Genomic DNA, 23,188 nt, shown 5'->3' with positions numbered 1-23,188 from the left:
TAGTCGGTGTTACATCTCTTTTCTAGTTTCCAGCTATTATAATTTTTGCTGCCACAGCGGCATAGAGAAATATCTTCCTCACCTTTTTGGGTATATCCATGTCTATTATGCCTAAAAGGAAGGCTTTGGGGGTTTTTTTGCAAAGGTAATCTTGAATATATTTTTGAGTTGGTTGTAAACTGTTTCCCAAAATTCATTTACTTTTCTGCAGTTCCGCCACATATGTAGCATTGTGCCTTCTGCCTTGCCACATCTCCAACAACGTTTTGAGGTGTTCCTATACATTTTTGCTAGTTTTGAAGGCGTTAAATACCACCTTTATAGCATCTTCATAAAATTCTCTCTCAGCGTGTATCACGTGGTAAACCTTAGGTCTCCCTTCCATAATCTTTCCCAAGACTCCATTGGGATATTATATCCAAAGTCTTGGGCCCATTCGACCATCACAGATTTTACCTCCTCCTCCTTCACCTCAAGGAGTTTATACTGATTGTATTCTGATTTTAATCTGATTTTAAGCTGTATTTAAATCGATTGTTTATTTTTATGTTTTTATGTATTATACATTTTGATATTAGCCGCCCTGAGCCCAGTTTTGGCCGGGGAGGGCGGGATATAAATAAAATTATTATTATTATTATTATACATTTTAGAGAGAGTTTTCTCTTTTCATTGCCTACTCTTTTTCTAATCTAGATGGTTCTGTAGCAAAACACTTCCTTTTATCTGATTTGAATGTCTCATTTAGTTGATGGTATTAGAGCCAGTCTGAGAGATGTGATCTAATTTCATCGAAACTTTTTAATCTATGCTGGTTTTCCTCTTCTTCTAAGAATGTTCTATATAGGTTGGCCAGTTTCCTTTCATATTTTTTTTCTTTACTGCAAATGCCACTAAGGGTGACATACACCAGGGTGTTTTTGGTTCAAGTAGATCTTTGTATTTGGCCCATACCACATATAGCAGTTTGCTTATATGATTCAAAAATCCTTTGTGGACCGTAACCTTATCATACCCTAAATAGGCGTGCCATCCATAATGGTTATTGAAGCCTTCCAAATCTAATAAATCCATATTCTGTCATAGCAACTGTTAAGTTGTGGGTGAACATATCAGACGACACAGCGATTCTTCAAACAGCTCTTGTTTATTCACAGGCCAGAACAGAACTGAAAGGAAGGGTTCAGCCAGCCTGCTTATATAGAGCTCCAGTACAACGTAACTGTAACAACTTTCTGTAACTATCCAATCCCTGAACGTCGCTTTTGATCCCTTATTTGCATATGTGGACCTGAACTATCTACAGTATCCCCCTGCTGGCCCAGGGTGAGAACTTCAGTACATAACAGCAACCATTCTCTGATCCAGGAGAGGCAGGCTGCCTCATGGTATTATATCAAATCTGGCAGGGAAAATCCCCCTCTTTCTTTTATATTTATTAATAATTTGTGCTTAATCCTGGGTGTGTCCCCCCCCCCGCCAGATGAATCTAGAGATGCATCGTTGCCATTCTTTGAAGCAGCCCAATCCGCCTATCATCAGAATTGATTGGAAGAAAAAAAGCATTTTTGGAAGTACATTCATTTTTATGGTGGATATTCTTCCCCAGAATGATCATTTTAACCTACTCCAAATCTCCAGGTTCCTTTTGATTTCCCCCCCATGTTTTTATATCGTTATCTTGGAATAGATTGATATTTTTTGCCGTTAGCCATATTCCTAGGTATTTTACTTTCTTACAGATTGTCAATTTCGAAGTTCTTTCTAGTTCCTCTCTTTCTTAGGCTCCCATATTCTTAACCAATAATTTCGTTTTGCTCCTGTTCAGTTTGAAGCCCATCACCTGACCAAATTCCTTGATTGTTTCCAACACTTTTAATAAGCTTTCATTTGGATTTTCTGTCATGATAAAAAGGTCATCAGCAAAGGCTTTTAATTTGTATGACTTCTCCCCTACTACAATTCCTCTTATGTTTGTACAGTATATTCTCTTATTTAGCAGTTCCAATACCAGTATAAATAATAATGGAGATAATGGACACTCTTGCCTTGTTCCTTTTCCTATATTACATCTGTCTTTTACATTTACATTTATGATTAGTTTAGCTTGCTGATCTGAATATATTGCCTCAATTCCTTTACAGAAGGTCTCTCCATAACCCATTCTCTACATTAATCTTTTCATAAAGTGCCAGGATATGTTGTCAAAGGCTTTCTCTGCATCTACTCACATTAGTGCTGCTGGTTTATCATTCCTGCTTTCTAAATATTCCAAAATATCAATCACATTTCTAATATTATTTTGCATCTTCCTTACCAGGAGAAAGCCCGGTTGATCTTCATGAATGATCTCTTTCAGCGTCTTTTTAAGTCAAAAGTTCTTTTGAAACTGATTTCCCCCTTTAAAAAGACTTAAAAAGGGAAATCAATTTCAAAAGAACTCTCTTTTTTTGGATGTTGCAAGCACCAGCTGGCTTCTTCTGCAAATTGGTGAAAGTGGTTTTTTTCCTCTGAGATTAATCCTGGAGTGGGAATTGTATGTTTGTATACAACATTGTGAGCGTATTGCCACAGCAGCTTGATTGCTAAAATACCATATGTCTGTATTCATTCATAGGCATATGAACAGGAGCCATACTATTAATTCACACAGGCGGGGATGAAACGGAATGCTGTGTACAGCATTGCTGTCAAATAAGGTTGTGTGGAGTCTAAGGTCCACTTATAGCTCAGCCCAGAATTCCTACATCCCAGAACTAGTCATGGTGAAAAAAGGAACAATAAGGTGGTACCTCGGGTCACATACGCTTCAGGTTACAGACTCTGCTAACCCAGAAATAGTACCTCGGGTTAAGAACTTTGCTTCAGGATGAGAACAGAAATCATGCAGCGGCAGCAGGAGGCCCCATTAGCTAAAGTGGTGCTTCAGGTTAAGAACAGTTTCAGGTTAAGAACGGACCTCCGGAACGAATTAAGTACTTAACCTGAGGTACCACTGTACTTCATTGTTTAGAATTCTGCTTAAATGAAAGAAGATGGTACTTGATGCAGACCCTGGGAGAGTCCATGGAAAAGAGACTACCGTATTTTGCTTAAAAACTTAAGGAAGCGAAGGCAGGTTTTGCAAAACTTTTGAAAAACTAAAAGCGATTTGAGTAGGGTTGCCCAAATCTGGTCTGAAACTAGAAAGAAATCAAATTCTGGACAAAGGAAGCGAAGTGACAGATTGGGTAATGCATTTCAAGCCTATCTAATGCTAGATTCTGAACACAGAATTTACTTTCTGGTCATGAGACTAGGGCTTGTTAAGGGGAAACATCTGCACTCACACGCAGGCTGTGATCTGATAAAAAAAAGTCACCAAAATGTTCACCAGAAAAGAAGACACCACAACGAGCAGCCCTACAGAGCTGAAGAGATGGTCCTTTATGTATTAGAATACAAAGCATATGGCCTAGCAATAGTGTTGAGAATTGAATTCACTGATGGAGATATGGGTAAGGATCACTGGGGTTAAATGGCTATGCTGCTCTATCTGCCTTCTTGTGGATTCTGCTCTAGGTTGCAGAGTCCTGGATGAGCCTGAAGGATTTGGGTGAAGATGGCTGGTGCTATAGAGACACATTTTAGCTGTACAGTGAGAATATCCACAGTGACATCACAAGCAAAGGACAGAAGAGACCAGCTGAGACTGTGCCCTGCCGAATGCCTTGTATCAGATGAGCGTCACACACTGCGCATGTGTTCGTCTCTATGTGCTGCATCTTCTCTGCCTTACCGCCTCGCGATTGGAGCCACTGCTTTCACTCTCTCCCCTCTCCATTACTGAGAAAGAATTTCTTGTTCCAAAGCACCACTTCCTCTTCCCCTTCCTCCCTACTTAGCACTCGGTAAGTCTGGTGTTTTTGGCAAGGCTTCCGCATCACCTGAGGGGTGAAAGAAGAACAGAACATTAGAGCTGTCTTCTCCAATTCTGACGAAGGATCAAATCACCTTGCCCCAAACTAACCACAGGGTTAGGGTAAAGCCACCAGTTCGGTCGCACTGGACGCTGCGCTGCAGGGGGCACCATAACAGTGCTGTAGAACGGAGCGCAAGAGGCAGGGGAGGGCACCAGGTTTTAGCATCACACAGGGTGCTGCTGAAATTTGAGAGACCAAAGTTTGCCACTACTAGCCAAGTGGAACTTGGCATCCTTTAGAATCCGTGTGGGGAACCCTTGGTCCTCCAGATGTTGCTAGAGTACAGCAACATCTGGAGGGCTAAAGTTGCCCTGCATGTTGGACGGGCCTCTGGAACGGATCCTGTTCGCAACCAGAGATACCACTGTACTCTGCAAAGACTGAACCAAGATGGGGAACATTGCTGCTGGCTAGTTGGAAATAACTTGCAAAAGAGCAGCTAAAGCCTCCTCCAGATTTCTTGTTGCGCCACACTTTCCAGGCACAGGTCTGAGCTTTAAAGCTCCATGTCCACGTGGTTTTTGTTTTCCCAGGGAAAGCCTGCATTTTACCACTGAATTGGAGCAAGCAGCAATCCAGGGGAAATCACATTGATTCAGCAGCAAAAAAAGACTTCCCCCAGGGTGCAAGCCTGGGCAGTGTGCATGGAAATCCTGGGCTGTCTGGATGACAAGACACCATTCTCGGTCTCTCTGGTGTGCTCCAGAGGAAAGCAGAGCAATACGTTTGGCACCAGCTTGGCTATAGGACTTGCCAGAAGGAGACGTACAAGGTGCCATCCAACTGTCTTAGGGACGCCACACCGGATTTGTGTAGGGTTTGTTGTTATTGTTTAGTCATCTAGTCGTGTCCGACTCTTCGTGACCCCCTGGACCAGAGCACACCAGGCACTCCTGTCTTCCACTGCCTCCCGCAGTTTGGTCAAACTCATGCTGGTAGCTTCAAGAACACTGTCCAACCATCTCGTCCTCTGCCGTCCCCTTCTCCTTGTGCCCTCCATCTTTCCCAACATCAGGGTCTTTTCCAAAGAGTCTTCTCTTCTTATGAGGTGGCCAAAGTATTGGAGCCTCAGCTTCAGGATCTGTCCTTCCAGTGAGCATTCAGGGCTGATTTCCTTCCGAATGGAGAGGTTTGATCTTCTTGCAGTCCATGGGACTCTCAAGAGTCTCCTCCAGCACCATAATTCAAAAGCATCAATTCTTCGGCGATCAGCCTTCTTTATGGTCCAGCTCTCACTTCCATACATCACTACTGGGAAAACCAGAGCTTTTACTATACGGACCTTTGTTGGCAAGGTGATGTCTCTGCTTTTTACTCCTGAGTTTTTTCTTCTCCCAAAGATATGCTGCAAGGTTTAGGATCAGAGTTTTCCTTCTCCCAGATGGGCTACCTTCCCAGGCTGACAAGCCCCATCTGCCCCTATCACTGCACCTTTTCTTCTCAGTAAAACGCAGGTGTTCCTGGGGAAATCGCCATGACAAAAACAAGCAAATGCTCAGGCACGGTGCTTGAAAATGCAGACCTGTGCCCAGAAACATGGCACAAAAGGAAGTCTGGGTGAGCCCTCAATGCATGATCCAACTAAACAAAGACAGCCTTGTTGCTTTCTACCTCTTTTCTTTTTAGTTGAAAGGGACAGGACGGGGATAAGCTTTGCCTTTCCGTAATGAGGGAGCACTCAAGAAACAACTGATTTCTTATACTTAAGCTTCAAGAAGGGAACTTGAAGGTGTCACCTCCCACCTTCTCTCCAGCATGGCTGTCTTTCAGACACTGCTTGCTCTTGAAAGCGCAGTAGGTGGGGTGTTGAACTCCTGTCGAGTCGCAGATCTGGGAAGAAGGAAATGACAAGGTGGCGGGGGTGACAGGAACAAACCAACGTGATGGGGGCAAGGGACAGGTATTCCATTAATACTCACTTCTTTTGGGAAATCTCCTTTTTGGAAGGAGGAATACTCTGTCTTCAACCACAGAGACACCCGATAATCATCACAGCCACGAGCAGCCAAGCGACCGCACCAATAGTCTGCTTTCAAGCCTGCATATGTCTCAACCCCAAAATACTCTTCTACCCCTGTGGGGACCTGGTGGTAAAAAATGAGGAGGAGGGAAAGGGGCGGAATCAATGGAACTTGTCTGCAAGCAAAGCTTTCTGTAATATCTGGGCAACCTAAACGTTTGGCTTACCCTGGATTGCATAGCCTGGTGTTGAGCCAAGATCCCTGGGTTGATGTAGGATGTGAATATGCCACCAACACAGTGGGTACGCTTCAGATTGGAGGCTCCTTGGCACTGCTCTGTCTTCAGGGAGCAGAAAGCACACTCAGAGCACAGGTCGGCATGGCGTCGGCCAAGGCTATCACACACCTAGGGAGTGACGGAGCAATGAGAAGGACCAAAACATAGCCGCGTCTGCTGGAACAATCTACCTCTCTGTCTTGAAGCATGTGGCAAACCACTGTTGCGGGTGCAGTCCTTCCCAACATGTCGGTCCTTCTGTTCAGAGTGCCGCCCATTGCCTACCCTGCAACGTTCCTCAGATGAAAAGAGGGACAAATGTCTGGCGGGTTCTCCTCCTCCTCACCCACTCTCCAGCAGCCACTAGGAGCGGCCCAAGAGAGGAGGCCGGCAGTGGCAGCCATAGAGAGCCCATGGGATTCTCCTTCACAGCTGCCACTGCTGTTGCTTGGGACAAGCCCAGGCTCATCCCTCTCCCTGAGCTCAGTGGCAGCACCATGGGCAGGGGAAACAGGATCAAGTCAAAAGCCAGGATGGCTTTCGTAATTCCAGGACTGTCCCTGGAAAAAAGGGGCGCTTGGAGGGTATGCCCTTGTAACTGAGGTAAAGGTAAAGGTAAAGGTAAAGGGACCCCTGACCATTAGGTCCAGTTGTGGCTGACTCTGGAGTTGTGGCACTCATCTCACTTTATTGGCCGAGGGAGCCGGCATACAGCTTCCGGGTCATGTGGCCAGCATGACTAAGCCGCTTCTGGCAAATCAGAGCAGCGCACGGAAACGCCGTTTACCTTCCCGCCAGAGCAGTACCTATTTATCTACTTGCACTTTGACATGCTTTCGAACTGCTAGGTTGGCAGGAGCAGGGACCGAGCAACGGGAGCTCACCCCGTCACGGGGATTTGAACCGCCGACCTTCTGATCAGCAAGTCCTAGGCTCTGTGGTTTAACTGGATCCAAAAATTGATTTGCTGCTAGGCCAGGTTCAAGGTACTTGTGTGAATTCTCAAAGGCCTAAATAACTTGGGCGCCAGTTGTCTGATTCCTGTGTTCCACTTCAGTCACTGAGATCTTCTGATGGGACACTTCTGGTGGTGCCACACATCCCTGAGGCCTGGTTGACCATCACTAGAGACTGATCCTTTCGTGTGCTGAGCCCTGCCCTGTGGAACTGCTTATTCTTCCCTCAGAAGTTTTTTGAAACCTTTGTATAGACAGGCATTTACCACATGAATGTTCTTTTTGTTGTTGTTATGTTTTGTATGGACGATCTATTTATTTTATTTTATTTTTATATGTTGCATTCCGCCTTGCTGCATTCTTTTTAAAATGAAAGTGAAGATTATAAATTCACAAATAAAGTTCTGCCTCCCCTCCTCCTCTTATCAAGACCTTTTACTAGCTCAGAAGGTGGCACTGAAATTTAAAGTGGGCTTGGAGACCTCCCCGTTTATCAACTGCTGGGCTCCTCTGTGAGAAGGTATGAAACTGGCATCCAGCACGGAGCTTACCAAATCCCCAAAGCCAAAGGTTTTTGACTCCATTTGTTTCCAGGCCTTGCTAACAGCTGAGGATATGCAAATGTCTTGCAGCACTGCATAGCAGAGAATCACCAGAGCTTCTTCCTTGTCAAGAGCTAAGAGGCTAAGGCAACAAAGGAGAAACGGAGAGAAGGAAATTGTGAGAAGGAGGGCGGCCATTTTGATCTCCCAACCCCCTCACAATATCTCTTAGAAGCAGCTCCGATACCTGGGTGCTCATCAGCCCAAGAAGAAACCGCTGAAAATGGCAGCCTTCTATGTCAATCCCCGCCCCCTTCTCATTGTAACTAATTAAGGAAACATGGGACTAAGATGACTCATGTGTGGGGAAATGCATGCTGCGCTATCTAAGTAGATAGAGGAAGGGGAAGTTGATATGCAACTGCCATTTTCAGTGGCAAACCCGTATCTACTCTCATCCCTTGTTTGAGCCTCAGAAGAGGTCCTTATTCACCGTATTTTTCGCTCTATAAGACGCACCAGACCACAAGACGCACCTAGTTTTTGGAGGAGGAAAACAAGAAAAAAATATTCTGAATCTCAGAAGCCAGAACAGCAAGAGGGATCGCTGCGCAGTGAAAGCAGCAATCCTTCTTGCTGTTCTGGCTTCTGGGATAGCTGCGCAGCCTGCATTCGCTCCATAAGACACACACACATTTCCCCTTACTTTTTAGGAGGGAAAAAGTGAGTCTTATAGAGCAAAAAATACGGTAAATCAACAGGACAAGTGCCCCTATGGCGTAATGCAGAGCCTCACAAAATAGTTTTCCCTGGGTTCCATAAAGGAGGAGAGGAAACCTATGCTTTGGAGGAACCCATAAATGGTTATCCACAGAGAGTCCTATTACCATACCACCACATTGATGGGCCGTCAGAATATGTGCATGTTTTTTTCCCAATTACAGACAAGTAATCGCCTTGTTTGAGTGAATGGGCCATCGTGGATGGTGATTGGCAAAAAGAGAGAAATGCCCATGCAATTGGAAAATTAGCAAAAGATGTTGACAATTTTAAAGTAGATCTTGCATATGATTGAATATGCAGTTGTTTGGTTAATAAATAACTGATGCTAACATGTAGGGCCGAATTTTACTAACCCGGACTAAGGATTCCTAGAAGAAGAAGAAGAAGAAGAAGAGTTTGGATTTGATATCCCGCCTTTCACTCCCCTTCAGGAGTCTCAAAGCGGTTAACAATCTCCTTTCCCTTCCTCCCCCACAACAAACACTCTGTGAGGTAAGTGGGGCTGAGAGACTTCAAAGAAGTATGACTGGCCCAAGGTCACCCAGCAGCTGCATGTGGAGGAGCGAAGACGCGAACCCAGTTACCCAGATTAGGTGACTACCTCTCTTAACCACTACACCACACTGGCTCTCCAGTGTGCTAGTAGGCTCTTCCTACTAGCACAATGGGGATTTCCTCCCTTCCCCCCTCTCTGAAATCTGTCTGGAGAATGCTGCAGAACAGTGTGCGGGATGTGGAGACAGGAGAACATCCCATTTGGCCAGCAGAAATCTTTGCCCTGATGGAATGATCATCTTAGTGCAATGCTGAATGCCAACCACAGACGTTGCTTTTGAAAAATTCGCAACATGCTCCTCTAAGCTCTGCCTACAGCCGCCAGAAAATCTAATTGTGCTCTATGGTTTGGCAATGCATTATCTGAAAGTGTGGAACTGCCAAAGGCTTGGGATACTTTAACACTCTAGCAGGATACACCAGCAAACTCTTGGGTCCTAACAAATGTGCAGATATGAAACCCTGACAAACGTCTTTGTTTTTTTGTTTTTTAAGGAGAAATGTATGACATGGGGAAAGGAGGAGGAGGGGTTCTGGAGTAAAGACGAGGCAGGTGAGGAGAACATTAGTCCCCTGTCTTAGTTCCAGATCCAGGGATTGGAGGACCAATCCCCCATCTTTGTGGGTCTCCCTTCCCCTCACCAAGGCACCACGACCTACTCCTTGCATTCTGGACCCAATCCCTACAACTCCCAGGGCAGGAGATAGGCAGGAGGTAAGTGGAGACTACTGCTCTTCACTTTGCTCTTCTCATTGCTTGCATTTTTTGAGAAGGTAGCTGAACAGGTGACAATAATGAACAGGATGTTTGCCCCCTGTAGGGCTGTGAGCATCAACTAGCGCCTGACAACACCTGCAAGTACCAATTCCTTTCTCCCCATCGCTCTTTTGCTCTACATCACCTGAGGATGTGATGTGTGTGTGTCCCCCCCCCCCCGTTTCTTTATTTGAAACTTCGCTCAACCTATTATTCGTTCATTCAAACCACATTTCTTTCCACATTCATGGCTTCTTGTCTGCGTTTCAACTTTTTGCCGTCGCTGCTGCTGCTTCCTGGGTCAGCGGCAGCAGAGCTGATTTGGGGAAGCTGCCATTATAATTTCCCAGAATGCTCTGAGAATTGCATCATTGTGGGACATTTGGGGGGGGGGTAGTGGAAAAGGCAAGTTCCATTAGCACCAACCCTTTCTCTCCAAATGACATGATGTTCAAAGAAGTCTATGAAAAAGAAGTGGAAGTCCCCAAAATGAGCTGCTGCCACTCTTAGGGAAAGATAAAGTCCCAGCCCTCAAATGGGTATAAATGGGATGACAATGAACCCATTTGTACCTATTAATTGCTCAGGACGAGTCATTCCATTGCATCTAAAACGTCAACCGAAGTTTAATTCTTTGCTCATTATGAAACAGATATGCACCCTTAGAATCCACTCTTTCCTGAAGTAGCTGCTCTTTCTTTCTTTTTAAAAGTGAGTGGATTTGGTCTTCCTTGTTTTTTACTTGGTTTTGGAGTGTGTGGGCTTGTGGCTATTTGTAACTTGGCTGTCACAATGGATAAATAACTGAGGAACTGCTAGACTGGCCCAAACTGGGAGCAGAAGCGTTGCATCGATGTCAGTACTTTTGTATACCTTTGGGTAAGTTGTTTTTAAAGGAGTAGGGATATGGAGAACCAACAATTTCCCTCATAAAACAAAGCAATGCAGCTGTCGCTCATCCACACACTGATTTAGCACTCGTAGGGTGCTAGGCCCTGTACAAAATAAAGCCTGTATGCAAATCCTGACCAGAAAGCACCTTACAATCAACAATTAAGAGGAACATGGATTGGTGATGTAGGAGATCTGGGAAGGAGGCAGCGTGGAGTAAACTGAGAGGAGAGGAAGGATGGGGTGACTCAGTTGTATGGCTTTGCAGTGTGCCAGAATATCCAAACCCTGTACCTTGTCTGTTGGGGTGACTATGTTGACCGAGTTGAAGAAGCACGTCTTGAAAATAAACTTTAGGACTTTCCACATTATTTGTCCTCAATGCACTTTTTATTTTCTACTTATAACTTTAGTCCACACAAGCATTTTGGAAATATAGAAATATATATTTAGTCAATATAATGAGGGGAAACGAAAGGGAGGAGCCAGTGGGAGCTGACAACAAAGGTGTCCCATCGCTAGGCATCTTCCTCTAGGCCCTGCCGCCTGTGCTTTGGGGGCCTGTTTTCCTCAGCAAATGCTACTACTTTTGGCCTGGGAGCAAGACTTGCCCTTACCTCCCCTTGGAACTGGACCCTTCCTGGCTAGTCAGCATATTCAGGTCTCCTTCTCCGCCTCCTTCTCTTGATCCTTTGTAAGGCTGCGCATTCTCGGCATTCAGGGACTGCTCCAGGGAGAAGGCCATGCCGATCAGGCGGTGGATGCTCTTGTGGAGCTGTTGGTTCGAGAGCCCCTTGGTGACTGACGGCTCTTCAGTTTCGGAGACGGCCGTTTCGGTGGTGGACACGGCTTCTGCAGTGGCCGCGACGAGCACGGCACTCACGTAGTCCGGCGTGCTGGAGGGAGTTGAGAAAGAGCGTGCCCTGGCCACGGGCTCCTGGCCTGAGACGGCAAAGGAATATTTCAAAATGGCGTCAATGTTGGAGCGGAGGCGGGCGTCGCGGGAGGGTGTGGCACTATGGTCTATTGGCGGCATGTTGCGCAACTGGCTTGGGGATGGAGAAACAGCATTGACTTCGTCTTGATCCTCGTACTCGTCTTCATGTCTGTGCATGTGTTCGTACTCATGTTCATGCTCATGTTCATGCCCGTGTTCATGTTCGTGCTCATGTTCATGCCCGTGTTCATGTTCGTGCTCATGTTCATGCCCATGTTCATGCTCATGTTCATGCTCATGTTCGTGCTCATGTTCGTGCTCATGTTCATGCTCGTGAACCTCATGCTCGTGAACCTCATGTTCGTGAACCTCGTGTTCGAGTTCATCCTCATCCTCTTCAAACTCTGGGCACAGTATCCGCTATCCATGGTGGGGGTGGAGAAAGGAGAAAATTTGGGAAAACGTGACCAAGTTGTCTTGGGTGAAGAATCCTCTCTCCCACTCCCCCATGTAAAAAAGGACTGTCTCCATTTCTCATCAGACCTAGTTCATTACCTGGTATTAGTATTAGTACAGTGGTACCTCGGGTTAAGAACTTAATTCATTCTGGAGGTCCGTACTTAACCTGAAACTGTTCTTAACCTGAGGGACCACTTTAGCTAATGGGGTCTCCTGCTGCCACTGCACGATTTCTGTTCTCATCCTGAAGCAAAGTTCTTAACCCGAGGTACTATTTCTGGGTTAGCAGAGTCTGTGACCTGAAGCATCTGTAACCCGAGGTACCACTGTATTAGTATTAGTATTAGTATTAGTATTAGTATTAGTATTAGTATTCTAGGCCACCAGTCTGACTGGGTGGCTTCCAACAAATTAAAACATCAAACACAGTAAAATATCAAACATTAAAAACTTCCCTAAACAGGGCTGCCTTCAGATGTCTTCTAAAAGACAGATAGTTGTTGTTTTCCCCCCTTGACATCTGACCGGAGGGTGTTCCACAGGGCAGGAGCCACTACCGAAAAGGCCCTCTGCCTGGTTCCCTGTGGATTCATGTCTTGCAGTGAGGGAACTGCCAGTAGGCCCTTGGAGCTGGACCTTAGTGTCCAGGCTGGACTATGGGGGTGGAAACAGTCCTTCAGGTATACAGGAATTTCCCAATTTCCACATTCCTCCCATTAAAAAAGAAGGGGAAAAAGGACTTCCCCTCTTGAAAGACCATAACCACAGTGAAGGCCTATTTTCTGCTGCTGTTCCAAGCAGACCTGGCTCCCTGGTGCGGTTAAGTCCAGCCCTATTTATTTCATATGCCGCTACTATGCCAAAATGGCATCTAAGAGGTCTTCTGCATGGTGTCTGTGGTTTAGGGGGAAATGGAAGCTTTCCACCCCACCTGGATTGGAAAAACATATAGGGTAGGACTACTGCTTACACCAGTGGTGGCCAAACTTAGCCCTCCAGCTGTTTTGGGACTACAATTCCCATCATCCCTGACCACTGGTCCTGTTAGCTAGGGATGATGGGAGCTGAAATCCCAAAACAGCTGGAGTGCCAAGTTTGGCCATCACTGGATTACAACAAAACAACAACACCACAAACTGGCTTATAAGTATAAAAACAAATTTACTAGAATAATAGCTAGAATAGAGATAGACTTGTAACCATTCAAGCAACAAACATACTAAGGTTCCATGTGCAAAACAAAGCCTGTAGATTCTGTAAACGTGGAGTGGATAAATGTACAACAGTATCTTAACAAGTTACATGTGCAATAAACATTATACAGACTGTATAAATGAACCGTTCAGCAAGTAGCGTAAGTCCAATCACAGAATGGCAACCCCGTGCTGCCACAACGGCAAGGGTAGCACACTGGAGAATATGAAAAAGTTTTTCAAAGCTGTTTTTCAAAGATTGAACTGGATGAGATGTTGTTTGATGGGTCTTGAGTTGGAAACACAAAGCCGTAGGCATGGATTAAATCTAATCAAAGCCACCGCCCTGGTGAGAATAATGCAAGTGGGCAAAAGGAGACCTGTTCTCCGGATATATTACAGGTTTCGCTGCACGGTTCATCAGTCTGAAAAGCCAGTCATACAAAACGGTTTATAATGTTTATTGCACATGTAACTTGCCTTATGAGGAACGGCTAAGGGAGCTGGGCATGTTTAGCCTGGAGAAGAGGAGGCTAAGGGGTGATATGATAGCCATGTTCAAATATATAAAAGGATGTCACATAGAGGAGGGAGAAAGGTTGTTTTCTGCTGCTCCAGAGAAGCGGACACGGAGCAATGGATCCAAACTGCAGGAAAGAAGATTCCACCTAAACATTAGGAAGAACTTCCTGACAGTAAGAGCTGTTCGACAGTGGAATTTGCTGCCAAGGAGTGTGGTGGAGTCTCCTACTTTGGAGGTCTTTAAGCAGAGGCTTGACAACCATATGTCAGGAGTGCTCTGATGGTGTTTCCTGCTTGGCAGGGGGTTGGACTCGATGGCCCTTGTGGTCTCTTCCAACTCTATGATTCTATGATTCTATGATTCTAAGATGCGGTTGTACACTTATCCGCTCCACGTTTACAGTATTTCCAGGCTTTGTTTTGCACATGGCACCTTAGTATGTTTGTTGCTTGAATGGTTACAAGTCTATCTCTGTTCTAGCTATTATTCTAGTAAATTTGGTTTTATACTTATAAGCCAGTTTGTTGTTTTGTTGCATTATTATTACTGTCACCACATTTGATGCTTTGTGCATATACAACACTGGATTACACAATAGGGTATCACCCCCTCCCCCTCTCCACAGGCACCCCCTGAAATTGGCTGACAGGCTTGGCAGGAGGAGCCCCAGAACAGTGTGCAAGGGGATGTGGGGGAAGCATCACGTCTGATAAGATGGAGTGCTCTGAACCATCAATTTAGCATGATGTGGAATTCCTCGTATTATTTTAAAGAGAGGCTTGAAAGAGGCATCGCTTCCCCTGGCATGCAGACCTATTTGTTTTGTTGCCTCTTCTAAAAGAATTTCTGCAGTGTTATGTACTGAGTTGAATAGGATCCAAAATGCAGCAGTCTGATTGGTCCTAGAACAATAGGATTCAGAATGCAGCAGTCTGATTGGTCCTAGAACAATAGGATTCAGAATGCAGCAGTCTGATTGGTCCTAGAACAATGCAGCAGTATGATTGGTCCGCAGGAGCCGCCCAATCCAGCTCCAGATGGAAGTGAATCCACAACCTGATTGGCCTACAGGAGAATTCCGGAATTAGCCAATCATGTGCAGCCCATTGTGTAAATAATGTATATAAAGCAGATATTGTGGGGGAACTTTGATTCCTCCTCACCACTATGAGCTGAATAAAGAGCATGAAATCCACTCTCGACTCCGAGTATATTTCAGGCAGGTTTTCCAAATAATATTAAATCTTCAAAACTCGATTACCGGGGGCAAAAGGAAAGGGAGAACATGCACACAAAGAGCAATGTTCTGTCTTGAAACGACCTAATTTAATACATTATCTGAAAAAAAAGGTATCACCCGTCTCCTGCTTGAAAGCAGATCAACCCCTCCTAAGGAAGATGAGGCAGGGCCAGGAATAAAAAAGCATTGGGAAGCTACATTCACTGTTGTTTCTCTGGGCACGCAGGTTTTGCAAGTTTTGGAAGCACCACAAAAGAAACTGCAAAACCTGCTGGGCCAAGAGGCCACGGTGAAATGATCCTATCCACCAAAGGCAGTGGAATTAGGGATGTCTGGTTGTGTTAACAGCACAACCCCTTCTCTGCATTCGTTCCTCAGTCCTTCCAGCCTGGAGCCAAGGCAATAGTAAAGTCCTGCTTGCTGCAGCAGATATAAAGGACCGGAAAAAGAAAAGGCAGGAAAGTGTAGCAATTGCATAATCCCCCAATAAATTAAAATTTCAGCAGCTGGTAAGAGCATGAGTAGTTCAGGGATTTTTTTTTTTAATTATAAGTTGTGTGCCCTTGCTTCTCAGTTTGACCCTTCTACATGGTTTTGTATGTTTTGTGGTATTTTATGCATTGTGATTTGCCATTATCTTTACCAATTGGAGTTTAGTGATTATTGTAATTGTTAAGTGTAAACTGTTTAATTTTTATTTGCTGATATCTAATTTTACTGTTTACTCTTACATTTTTACGAATTATTGAATATTGCTTTACAGTCGTACCTTGGAAGTTGAACAGAATCGTTTCCAGAAGTCCGTTCGACTTCCAAAATGTTCACAAACCAAAGTATGACTTCTGATTGGCTGCAGGAAGGTCCTGCAGCCAATCAGAAGCTGCAGAAGCTCTGTCGGACGCTCGGCTTCCAAAAATAGTCTGCAAACCGGAACAGCCACTTCCGAGTTTGCAATGTTCGTGAGCCAAAACGTTCGACTCACAAGGCGTTCGAAAACCAAGGTACGACTGTATTTTATATGAGCTGTTTATTTTAAAGTTGTGTTTTTATTATGACTTTTTTTGTATTGGATCAGATTGTCAATAGGTGTGCGATCTTTGCTGTCTATTTTGTTGTTTCTTCAGGTTGTAAACCGCCTTGGATATGGTAATATAGAAAGGTGGTACAGTATACAAATTAACAGTGGGGGGGAAATGAGTGAAATATCCCTGCCCATCCAAACATTTGCCCTAAGATCTGAGCAAAGGCAAGGGACTCGTAAGAAAATACACCTTCTATAATGTAACAAACTCCTGACAGCCATGATTTCTGAATAGCGTATGTCAATTTAAGGCAGAAGTTTCTTGGCCTGTGCACTGGGTGCCCCTTGTTGTCAAGGCTGCAAAATGGAGGAAGACTGATACAGTGGTACCTCGGTGCTTGTACTTAATCCGTTCCGGGAATCCGTTCGACTCCCGAAATGGTTCAAAAACCAAGGCGCAGCGTCTGATTGGCTTCAGGAGCTTCCTGCACTCAATCTGAAGCTGCATTGGGCGTTCGGCTTCTGAAAAATGTTTGCAAACCAGAACACTCACTTCTGGGTTTGCGGTGTTCGGGAGCGGATTTGTTTGGGAGCCAAGCCATTTGAGTACCAAAGTACAGTGGTTGTTGTTGCTGTTTAGTCCTCTAGTCGTGTCTGCCTCTTCGTGACCCCCTGGACCAGAGCACGCCAGGCACTCCTGTCTTCCACTGCCTCCCGCAGTTTGGTCAGACTCATGTTTGTAGCTTCGAGAACAGTGGTACCTCGGGTTAAGTACTTAATTCGTTCTGGAGGTCTGTTCTTAACCTGAAACTGTTCTTAACCTGAAGCACCACTTTAGCTAATGGGGCCTCCTGCTGCCGCTGCGCTGCCAGAGGACGATTTCTGTTCTCATCCTGAAGCAAAGTTCTTAACCCGAGGTATTATTTCTGGGTTAGCGGAGTCTGTGACCTGAAGCGTATGTAACCTGAAGCGTATGTAACCCGAGGTACCACTGTACCACTATATAGCATTGTGCTATCAGGTCTCAGTGTAACTCCACCTCTCAAGGCAAGCTGCTGGGTCCTTGTGAAAGCATTAGTAAGACTGTGGCCTGGTTTGTGTGGCACCCTGCCTCGCCCCAGCCATCTCGGCTTGCCCGTCCACTCTCAGTCTGCATTTTTGTTCCAGATCTGCTCTGGGCATCTTCTCATGTAGGACCTTGTCCTGTATCTCTATCTGTGCCTCTGCACTAACCCTCCTGAAATCCTCCAGTTATGTGGGAAGGTGAAGGGTAACCTATTAAGGGACCTTAACGATAGCCACATGCCTCAACCTTCTGCTTTTTAGCCAAATCACTCAGAATTTCGTATTCTTCTAAAAACAGGAGCTCTATTGCAGCGGGCAGACATACTTCTCTCCTCCTCACCTTGACGTAGAACCTGCGGTTTGAACACCGAAACTGTGCAAATAGACAAAAAGTCTCAAAACGTATGATGTGAGGAAGATCCGCACAGATGGGACCTGGAAGCAGAAGGCGAAAAGTCTTACCAGGGGAAGGAAGAATGAAAAGTACCATATCCTTGAGCATTGCACAGAAGTAAACAAAGCACCAGTTGTTGAACTGAGCTATACACTTATGTTCTCTATTGACTGAGGGGCCTGTGGAAGTATATTGCCAAACAACGAACTACCATTGGCCAATTTCTTTTCCCCTAATTCCCTTAAAGCCAGGAGGAGAATTTTTACATTGTTTTGTTTCCAGAGCACAAGACATTCAGAATTGCATCGAATTATCGTTGCAGACTAAAAGCCCATTCCCTTCCCATGTAAATCCAGATTAATAGTTGTGGTTTGGGGAATCAAAGTGGGGAAAAGGCACAATCCACTCCGAGGTACTCCTGGGCAAGCCTTGCACAGGTCTGTTTCCAGGTGAACTGTGTCCTCCCTGAACAGAACGGCAGTAAAGGCAAGCCGATGAAAACGCCTAGAGCATCTTCTGGTTCTCCTCTTAGGCCTTCATCTAGTAGGCTGAGAGTGGATCTACAAGTGGGTCTTGGCCCGACCTAAGGGGGGTGGATTCCCTGGCAAAGCCACCATTGTATTTTAATTTTTGAAGAGAAATAGAAAAATAAGAGGAGTATGGAGAGAGAAGGAAAGAGAGATGGGGCATGTCTAGCAATATACGGTATATCTTTTGCTTGTTCTATATTCGCTGATTGCGATAGCTATGCTCCTTTTGTGAACTGTAGTTTGCTAGATAATAATAATAATAATAATAATAATAATAATAATAATAATAATAATTATTATTTATACCTTGCCCATCTGGCTGGGTTTCCCCAGCCACTCTGGGCAGCTCCCAATAGAATATTAAAAACACGATAAAACATCAAACGTTAAAGACTTCCCGAAACAGGACTGCCCTTCAGATATCTTCTAAAAGTCAGATAGTTGTTTATTTCCTTGACATCTGCAGATACTAAAAGTATTTTTGCTACAGATACTAAAAAGTATTTATTAGCCACCTCTCTGCCCCATCCTGACAGAACTACAATTCCAAGGGTTCCCCAGGGATAAGAAATACTGTAAACCCTGCATTTCGCCAGTGTAGATATGCCTTGTGAAAGAAGAAATTATAAAGTTTTGTTTAAAAAAAAACAATTCAAAAGTTGGTTCTATGCTGAAAATTGGTTTTAAAGGTTGGCCTGAAGTCTGAAAAAGTTGAGGATGGTTGCCATAGGACCCGCACAGACATTTACAGGCCACATTTAGAGAGATCTGTAGATTTACAGACTGCAGAAAAGGCTGTTGTTGGCGGGAATCATATATTGAAGAAAGTGCAACCAGAGTCTCTCACCACAAAAGGGATCTGGTGGGAATCTGAAGCGTGAACCAGTGATCTGCACATACCATCTGGGATCTCGCCATGGTTCTCATACTGATCCAGCTGTAGGATTTTAGGATCCTGGCAACCTTTGCTACGTCGGATCTGACACACCACGCTTGCCTTCCACTTGGGCCTCATGGACGCAAAAAAGTCTAGGTACTCGTCAGTCGTGAGGGGGCTGCCTGGCTGGTAGGACAAAGTCCTCGGGATCAACTGTGCCAGGAAGATTAGGAACCCTGAAGGAGAAGTTATCCGTCTGTCAGATTTTTATCGCTTATAGCCAGTGGCTGTTACACCACATATTACAAAACAAAACAAACCACATGTTATAAAAAGTCCAAGAGGAAATTAAGTTACAAGGTACAAGGAGTACAAGGAGATTTTATAAGAATTTTAAGGTCTCAAATATAGAATAGATATTCATAAATGCACACATATCTAAATATACGAACCATGTGCCTGAAATAGTACAGGAGAGCAATCCTGGAGGCATTTTGACTCTCCCAATGGCCTCAAATATTCCTCTGCAGTAAGGGAGGCAAATGGGGAAAGCCTTCCCCTTGTCTTTTTGCTTGCAAATCCTGTCTTTAAGGGTGTATTTGTGCATGAATAGGGTGAGCCTGTGACCTGGATTCAAGAACTAAAGTATTAACCATCACAAAAGAATAGCCAGGCTGCCCAGGTAATGCAACCAGTGACCATTATCAGGTATCCTGGAAGACAGGATTTCTGCTGTAGACCACCTCCTTCTGTGATGTATGTATGATGTTTTGGGGGTTGGTCTTGGGCTACAGGGTGGGCAGTTTAAAAAGTCTATATAAGGGCTTGAGCACCATTGTTCAGGGTTCTCCTCCCTCTTGTGTGTGGTGAGTGGGGACTCTGTTGCAACAGTTCCTTTGATAAAGATCAGGCTTACTAGCTGCTTTGTCTCTCAATATTCTCTGGTTGGCCTCTGTTATTTTCTCCTACCGATAGGGAACCCACTTAAGGACTCTCTACGGGCTCTGGAATACCCCATGAGGGAAAGGGAGAAGTTTTTCTTATAACAGCAAGTTATAAAAAGTCCAATAGGAAATTAAGTTACTACAAAGATAAAGAGTAAAGGTAAAGGTAAAGGGACCCCTGACCATTAGGTCCAGTCGTGACGAACTCTGGGGTTGCGGCGCTCATCTCACTTTACTGGCCAAGGGAGCCGGCGCACAGCTTCTGGGTCATGTGGCCAGCATGACTAAGCCGCTCCTGGTGAACCAGAGCAGCACACGGAAATGCTGTTTACCTTCCCACCAGAGTGGTACCTATTTATCTACTTGCGCTTGATGTGCTTTTGAACTGCTAGGTTGGCAGGAGCAGGGACAGAGCAACAGGAGTTCACCCTGTCGCGGGGGTTCGAACCGCCGACCTTCTGATCAGCAAGCCCTAGGCTCTGTGGTTTAACCCACAGCGCAACCTGCGTCCCTTTTAAAAGATAAGGAGTACAAGGAGACAAAAACAACACATGATCAGGCTATTCTGTGACCCCCTCAACTGCACTCAGATCAATGGGTCCTTTGTAAAGCAATAACTGCCAATACCACAGCAAAAACGACAGCCTCTAAAATACCTCCACACAATAAAACAAAACAAAACAAAACAAAAACAAAACCACCCTTCTGCAGTTGAAAGGCCAAGAGAAAAGCACAATAAGTCATCCGTCTGACTTTCAGGCTAAATCTTACGCACATTTTCACTGTTGAACACAGTGAAACGTACACCTGAGTAAAAATACATAAGATTACACTGTCATGCACTTGTTATAAAAGATGGTGTTTCTTCACCCAATATTGAATACAGACACTTCTACGTAGATTCCCTCACAATAGCACAGGCCGCAGTAGTTCATTACTGAGCAACCAGAAAGTAGAAGGGGGCCACCTATTGTCCAAAACAGAGATGCAAAATTTGCTGAACTTTTCTCTGCCACCAGAGCTTGTGCAGGCAATAAGGAAAATCTGTTTCTGTAATCGTTGATGGTCTCCATTTTTTTTTACATTGCTTTTATTGCCTATAGATGCTGTTGTTGCAAGCTTTTTTCTGGTGTTTTTTAAACATGTAGTTGCATATAAATATCTTTTGTAAATAAAACTACTGAATATTACTGAACCGCTGCACCCAAAGCTTGTTAAATACAGTGGAACCTCGGTTTTCGAACATAATCCGTTCCGGAAGACTGTTCAACTTCCGAAATGTTCGAAAACCAAGGATAAGTGGGCTGGCTGCGAAGTTAATGGGAAACAATGGAAAACATGCCTCAGAAGCCGTATAACTTCTGAGGCGCATTCGAAAACAGAAGCAATTACTTCCAGGTTTTCGGTGTTCAGATTCCGAATTGTTCGGCTTCTGAGACACTTGAAAACTGAGGTTCTACTGACTGACTTATCAAACCTAAACTTTTTATTTACCAATGAATATCTCTTAAGAAGGACGTGGGTGGCGCTGTGGGTTAAACCACAGAGCCTAGGAATTGCCGATCAGAAGGTCGGCAGTTTGAATCCCCGCGACGGGGTGAGCTCCCGTTGCTCGGTCCCTGCTCCTGCCAACCTAGCAGTTCGAAAGCACCTCAAAGTGCAAGTAGATAAATAGGTACCACTCTGGTGGGAAGGTAAACGGCGTTTCCGTGCGCTGCTCTGGTTTGCCAGAAGCGGCTTAGTCCTGCTGGCCACATGACCCGGAAACTGTACGCCGGCTCCCTCGGCCAGTAAAGCGAGATGAGCTCCGCAACCCCAGAGTCGGTCACAACTGGACCTAATGGTCAGGGGTCCCTTTACCCTTTACTATCTCTTAAGAAACGACGACAGCAACACCCAAAATCACTCTTCATTGCAAAGGAATAGTTCATAAGAGACTTCTTAACTCACCCACCCACCCCAAATGTTCAGTTTTCTTCATATCCAGACCAAGCAGAATAAGTTAAAATCACAGTGGGATCAGATCGATGGACTAAGGCCCATGTTGACTTTTATGTCTGACTTCCACATGTTAATAGGAACTGTCAGAAAAAAAGCACCGGCCAGAATATACAACCAAGCCAGTCAGGAGCAATGGCAGTTATAGGCCATAAGGAGCCAAAGATGACTACAAGCCAGAAATCCAGCCAGGCTTCCTCTTGGATAAATGGAGAGGTCCGTCACTCACCCACCAGACAGGCCCATCGTAGCAACTTGAGCCTCAACATTGCCGCTCTGCATCAGGCTCACCCCATTTCAAAGGCCAACAAGGCCAGAAGCTGTTGGAATGAGAACACAATGACCTCACAGTTGAAGCCATTGCAGGAGAAAGAATCTAGGTGGACTAAGGAGGGTTGGGCAGGGGATGGGGAGGACAGGAAAGTGATTTTACATGTGGCGGCCCAGATATGAGGCAAGATAACACACCAGGTTCCATCTGTCATTGAAAGCAGTCGAGCGGGAAGCAAACATCTGAATGTTGTTGTTGTTTAGTCGTGACTGACTCTTTGTGACCCCATGGACCAGAGCAAGCCAGGCACTCTGTCCTCCACTGCCTCCCGCAGTTTGGTCAAACTCATGTTCGTAGCTTCGAGAACACTGTCCCACCATCTCATCCTCTGTCGTCCCCTTCTCCTTGTTCCCTCCATCTTTCCCAATATCTGGGTCTTTTCCAGGGAGTCTTCTCTTCTCATGAGGTGGCCAAAGTATTGGAGCCTCAGCTTCACGATCTGTCCTTCCAGGGAACACTCAGGGCTGATTTCCTTAAGAATGAATAGGTTTGATCTTCTTGCAGTCCATGGGACTCTCGAGAGTCTCCTCCAGCACCAAAAAATCTGAATAATGGGCCACAATTCGATAGAAAAATGAATGGGAGCAGATGATGAACATAGAGATGTTCTTCAAGTCTGGTTCATTCAAGTGGGGTTTACGCAGGAGATGCTTGTGGACGTTAATTAATTTGAGGTAGCGCCACTTGTGCATTTTTCTCCTCGGATACCGACATTTCTGTGTCGCCAGCAAGAGAAACTGGAAAGTTGGAGAAAAAGGACGGTGTGGGTGGTTGAGCAGGGACAGGTTTTACTACTGCTGGATTCTTGTTTCCAAGATAGCGCAGTCCACAATTTCCCACATTGAGTTGTTTGAAGGGCATGCTCTTTCCTCCACTGGGGCTCAACACGAACATAGCTCTCTCATGGTGACATGCAAAATGATTGCGGGTGCCTCACACTGCGGCAACTCCCATGTATATATTTAAAATGGAAATAAGTAGGCGGGTACCAA

General features: G+C 45.0%; 1 protein-coding gene across 1 annotated transcript; it reads right to left on the bottom strand.

Moving 5' to 3' along the window:
- Positions 1-3,667: 3,667 nt before the first annotated feature.
- ACRBP (acrosin binding protein) lies at positions 3,668-22,414 on the bottom strand. The gene is made up of 10 exons (XM_053371839.1): positions 22,095-22,414; positions 18,947-19,159; positions 17,463-17,557; positions 11,302-12,041; positions 9,139-9,193; positions 7,708-7,902; positions 6,150-6,329; positions 5,882-6,046; positions 5,706-5,792; positions 3,668-3,926 (listed from the first exon to the last, which is right to left on the bottom strand). The coding sequence occupies exons 1-10, from the start codon at positions 22,132-22,134 to the stop codon at positions 3,804-3,806; spliced, it is 1,893 nt and encodes a 630-aa protein (XP_053227814.1). The 5' UTR covers positions 22,135-22,414; the 3' UTR covers positions 3,668-3,803.
- Positions 22,415-23,188: the final 774 nt, after the last annotated feature.

The sequence above is a fragment of the Podarcis raffonei genome, chromosome 17 (genome assembly GCF_027172205.1).
Source record: "Podarcis raffonei isolate rPodRaf1 chromosome 17, rPodRaf1.pri, whole genome shotgun sequence".
NCBI lineage: Eukaryota > Metazoa > Chordata > Lepidosauria > Squamata > Lacertidae > Podarcis > Podarcis raffonei.
The sequence above is the reverse complement of the archived record's forward strand: the minus strand, read 5'-3'. Positions and strand labels throughout refer to the sequence as shown.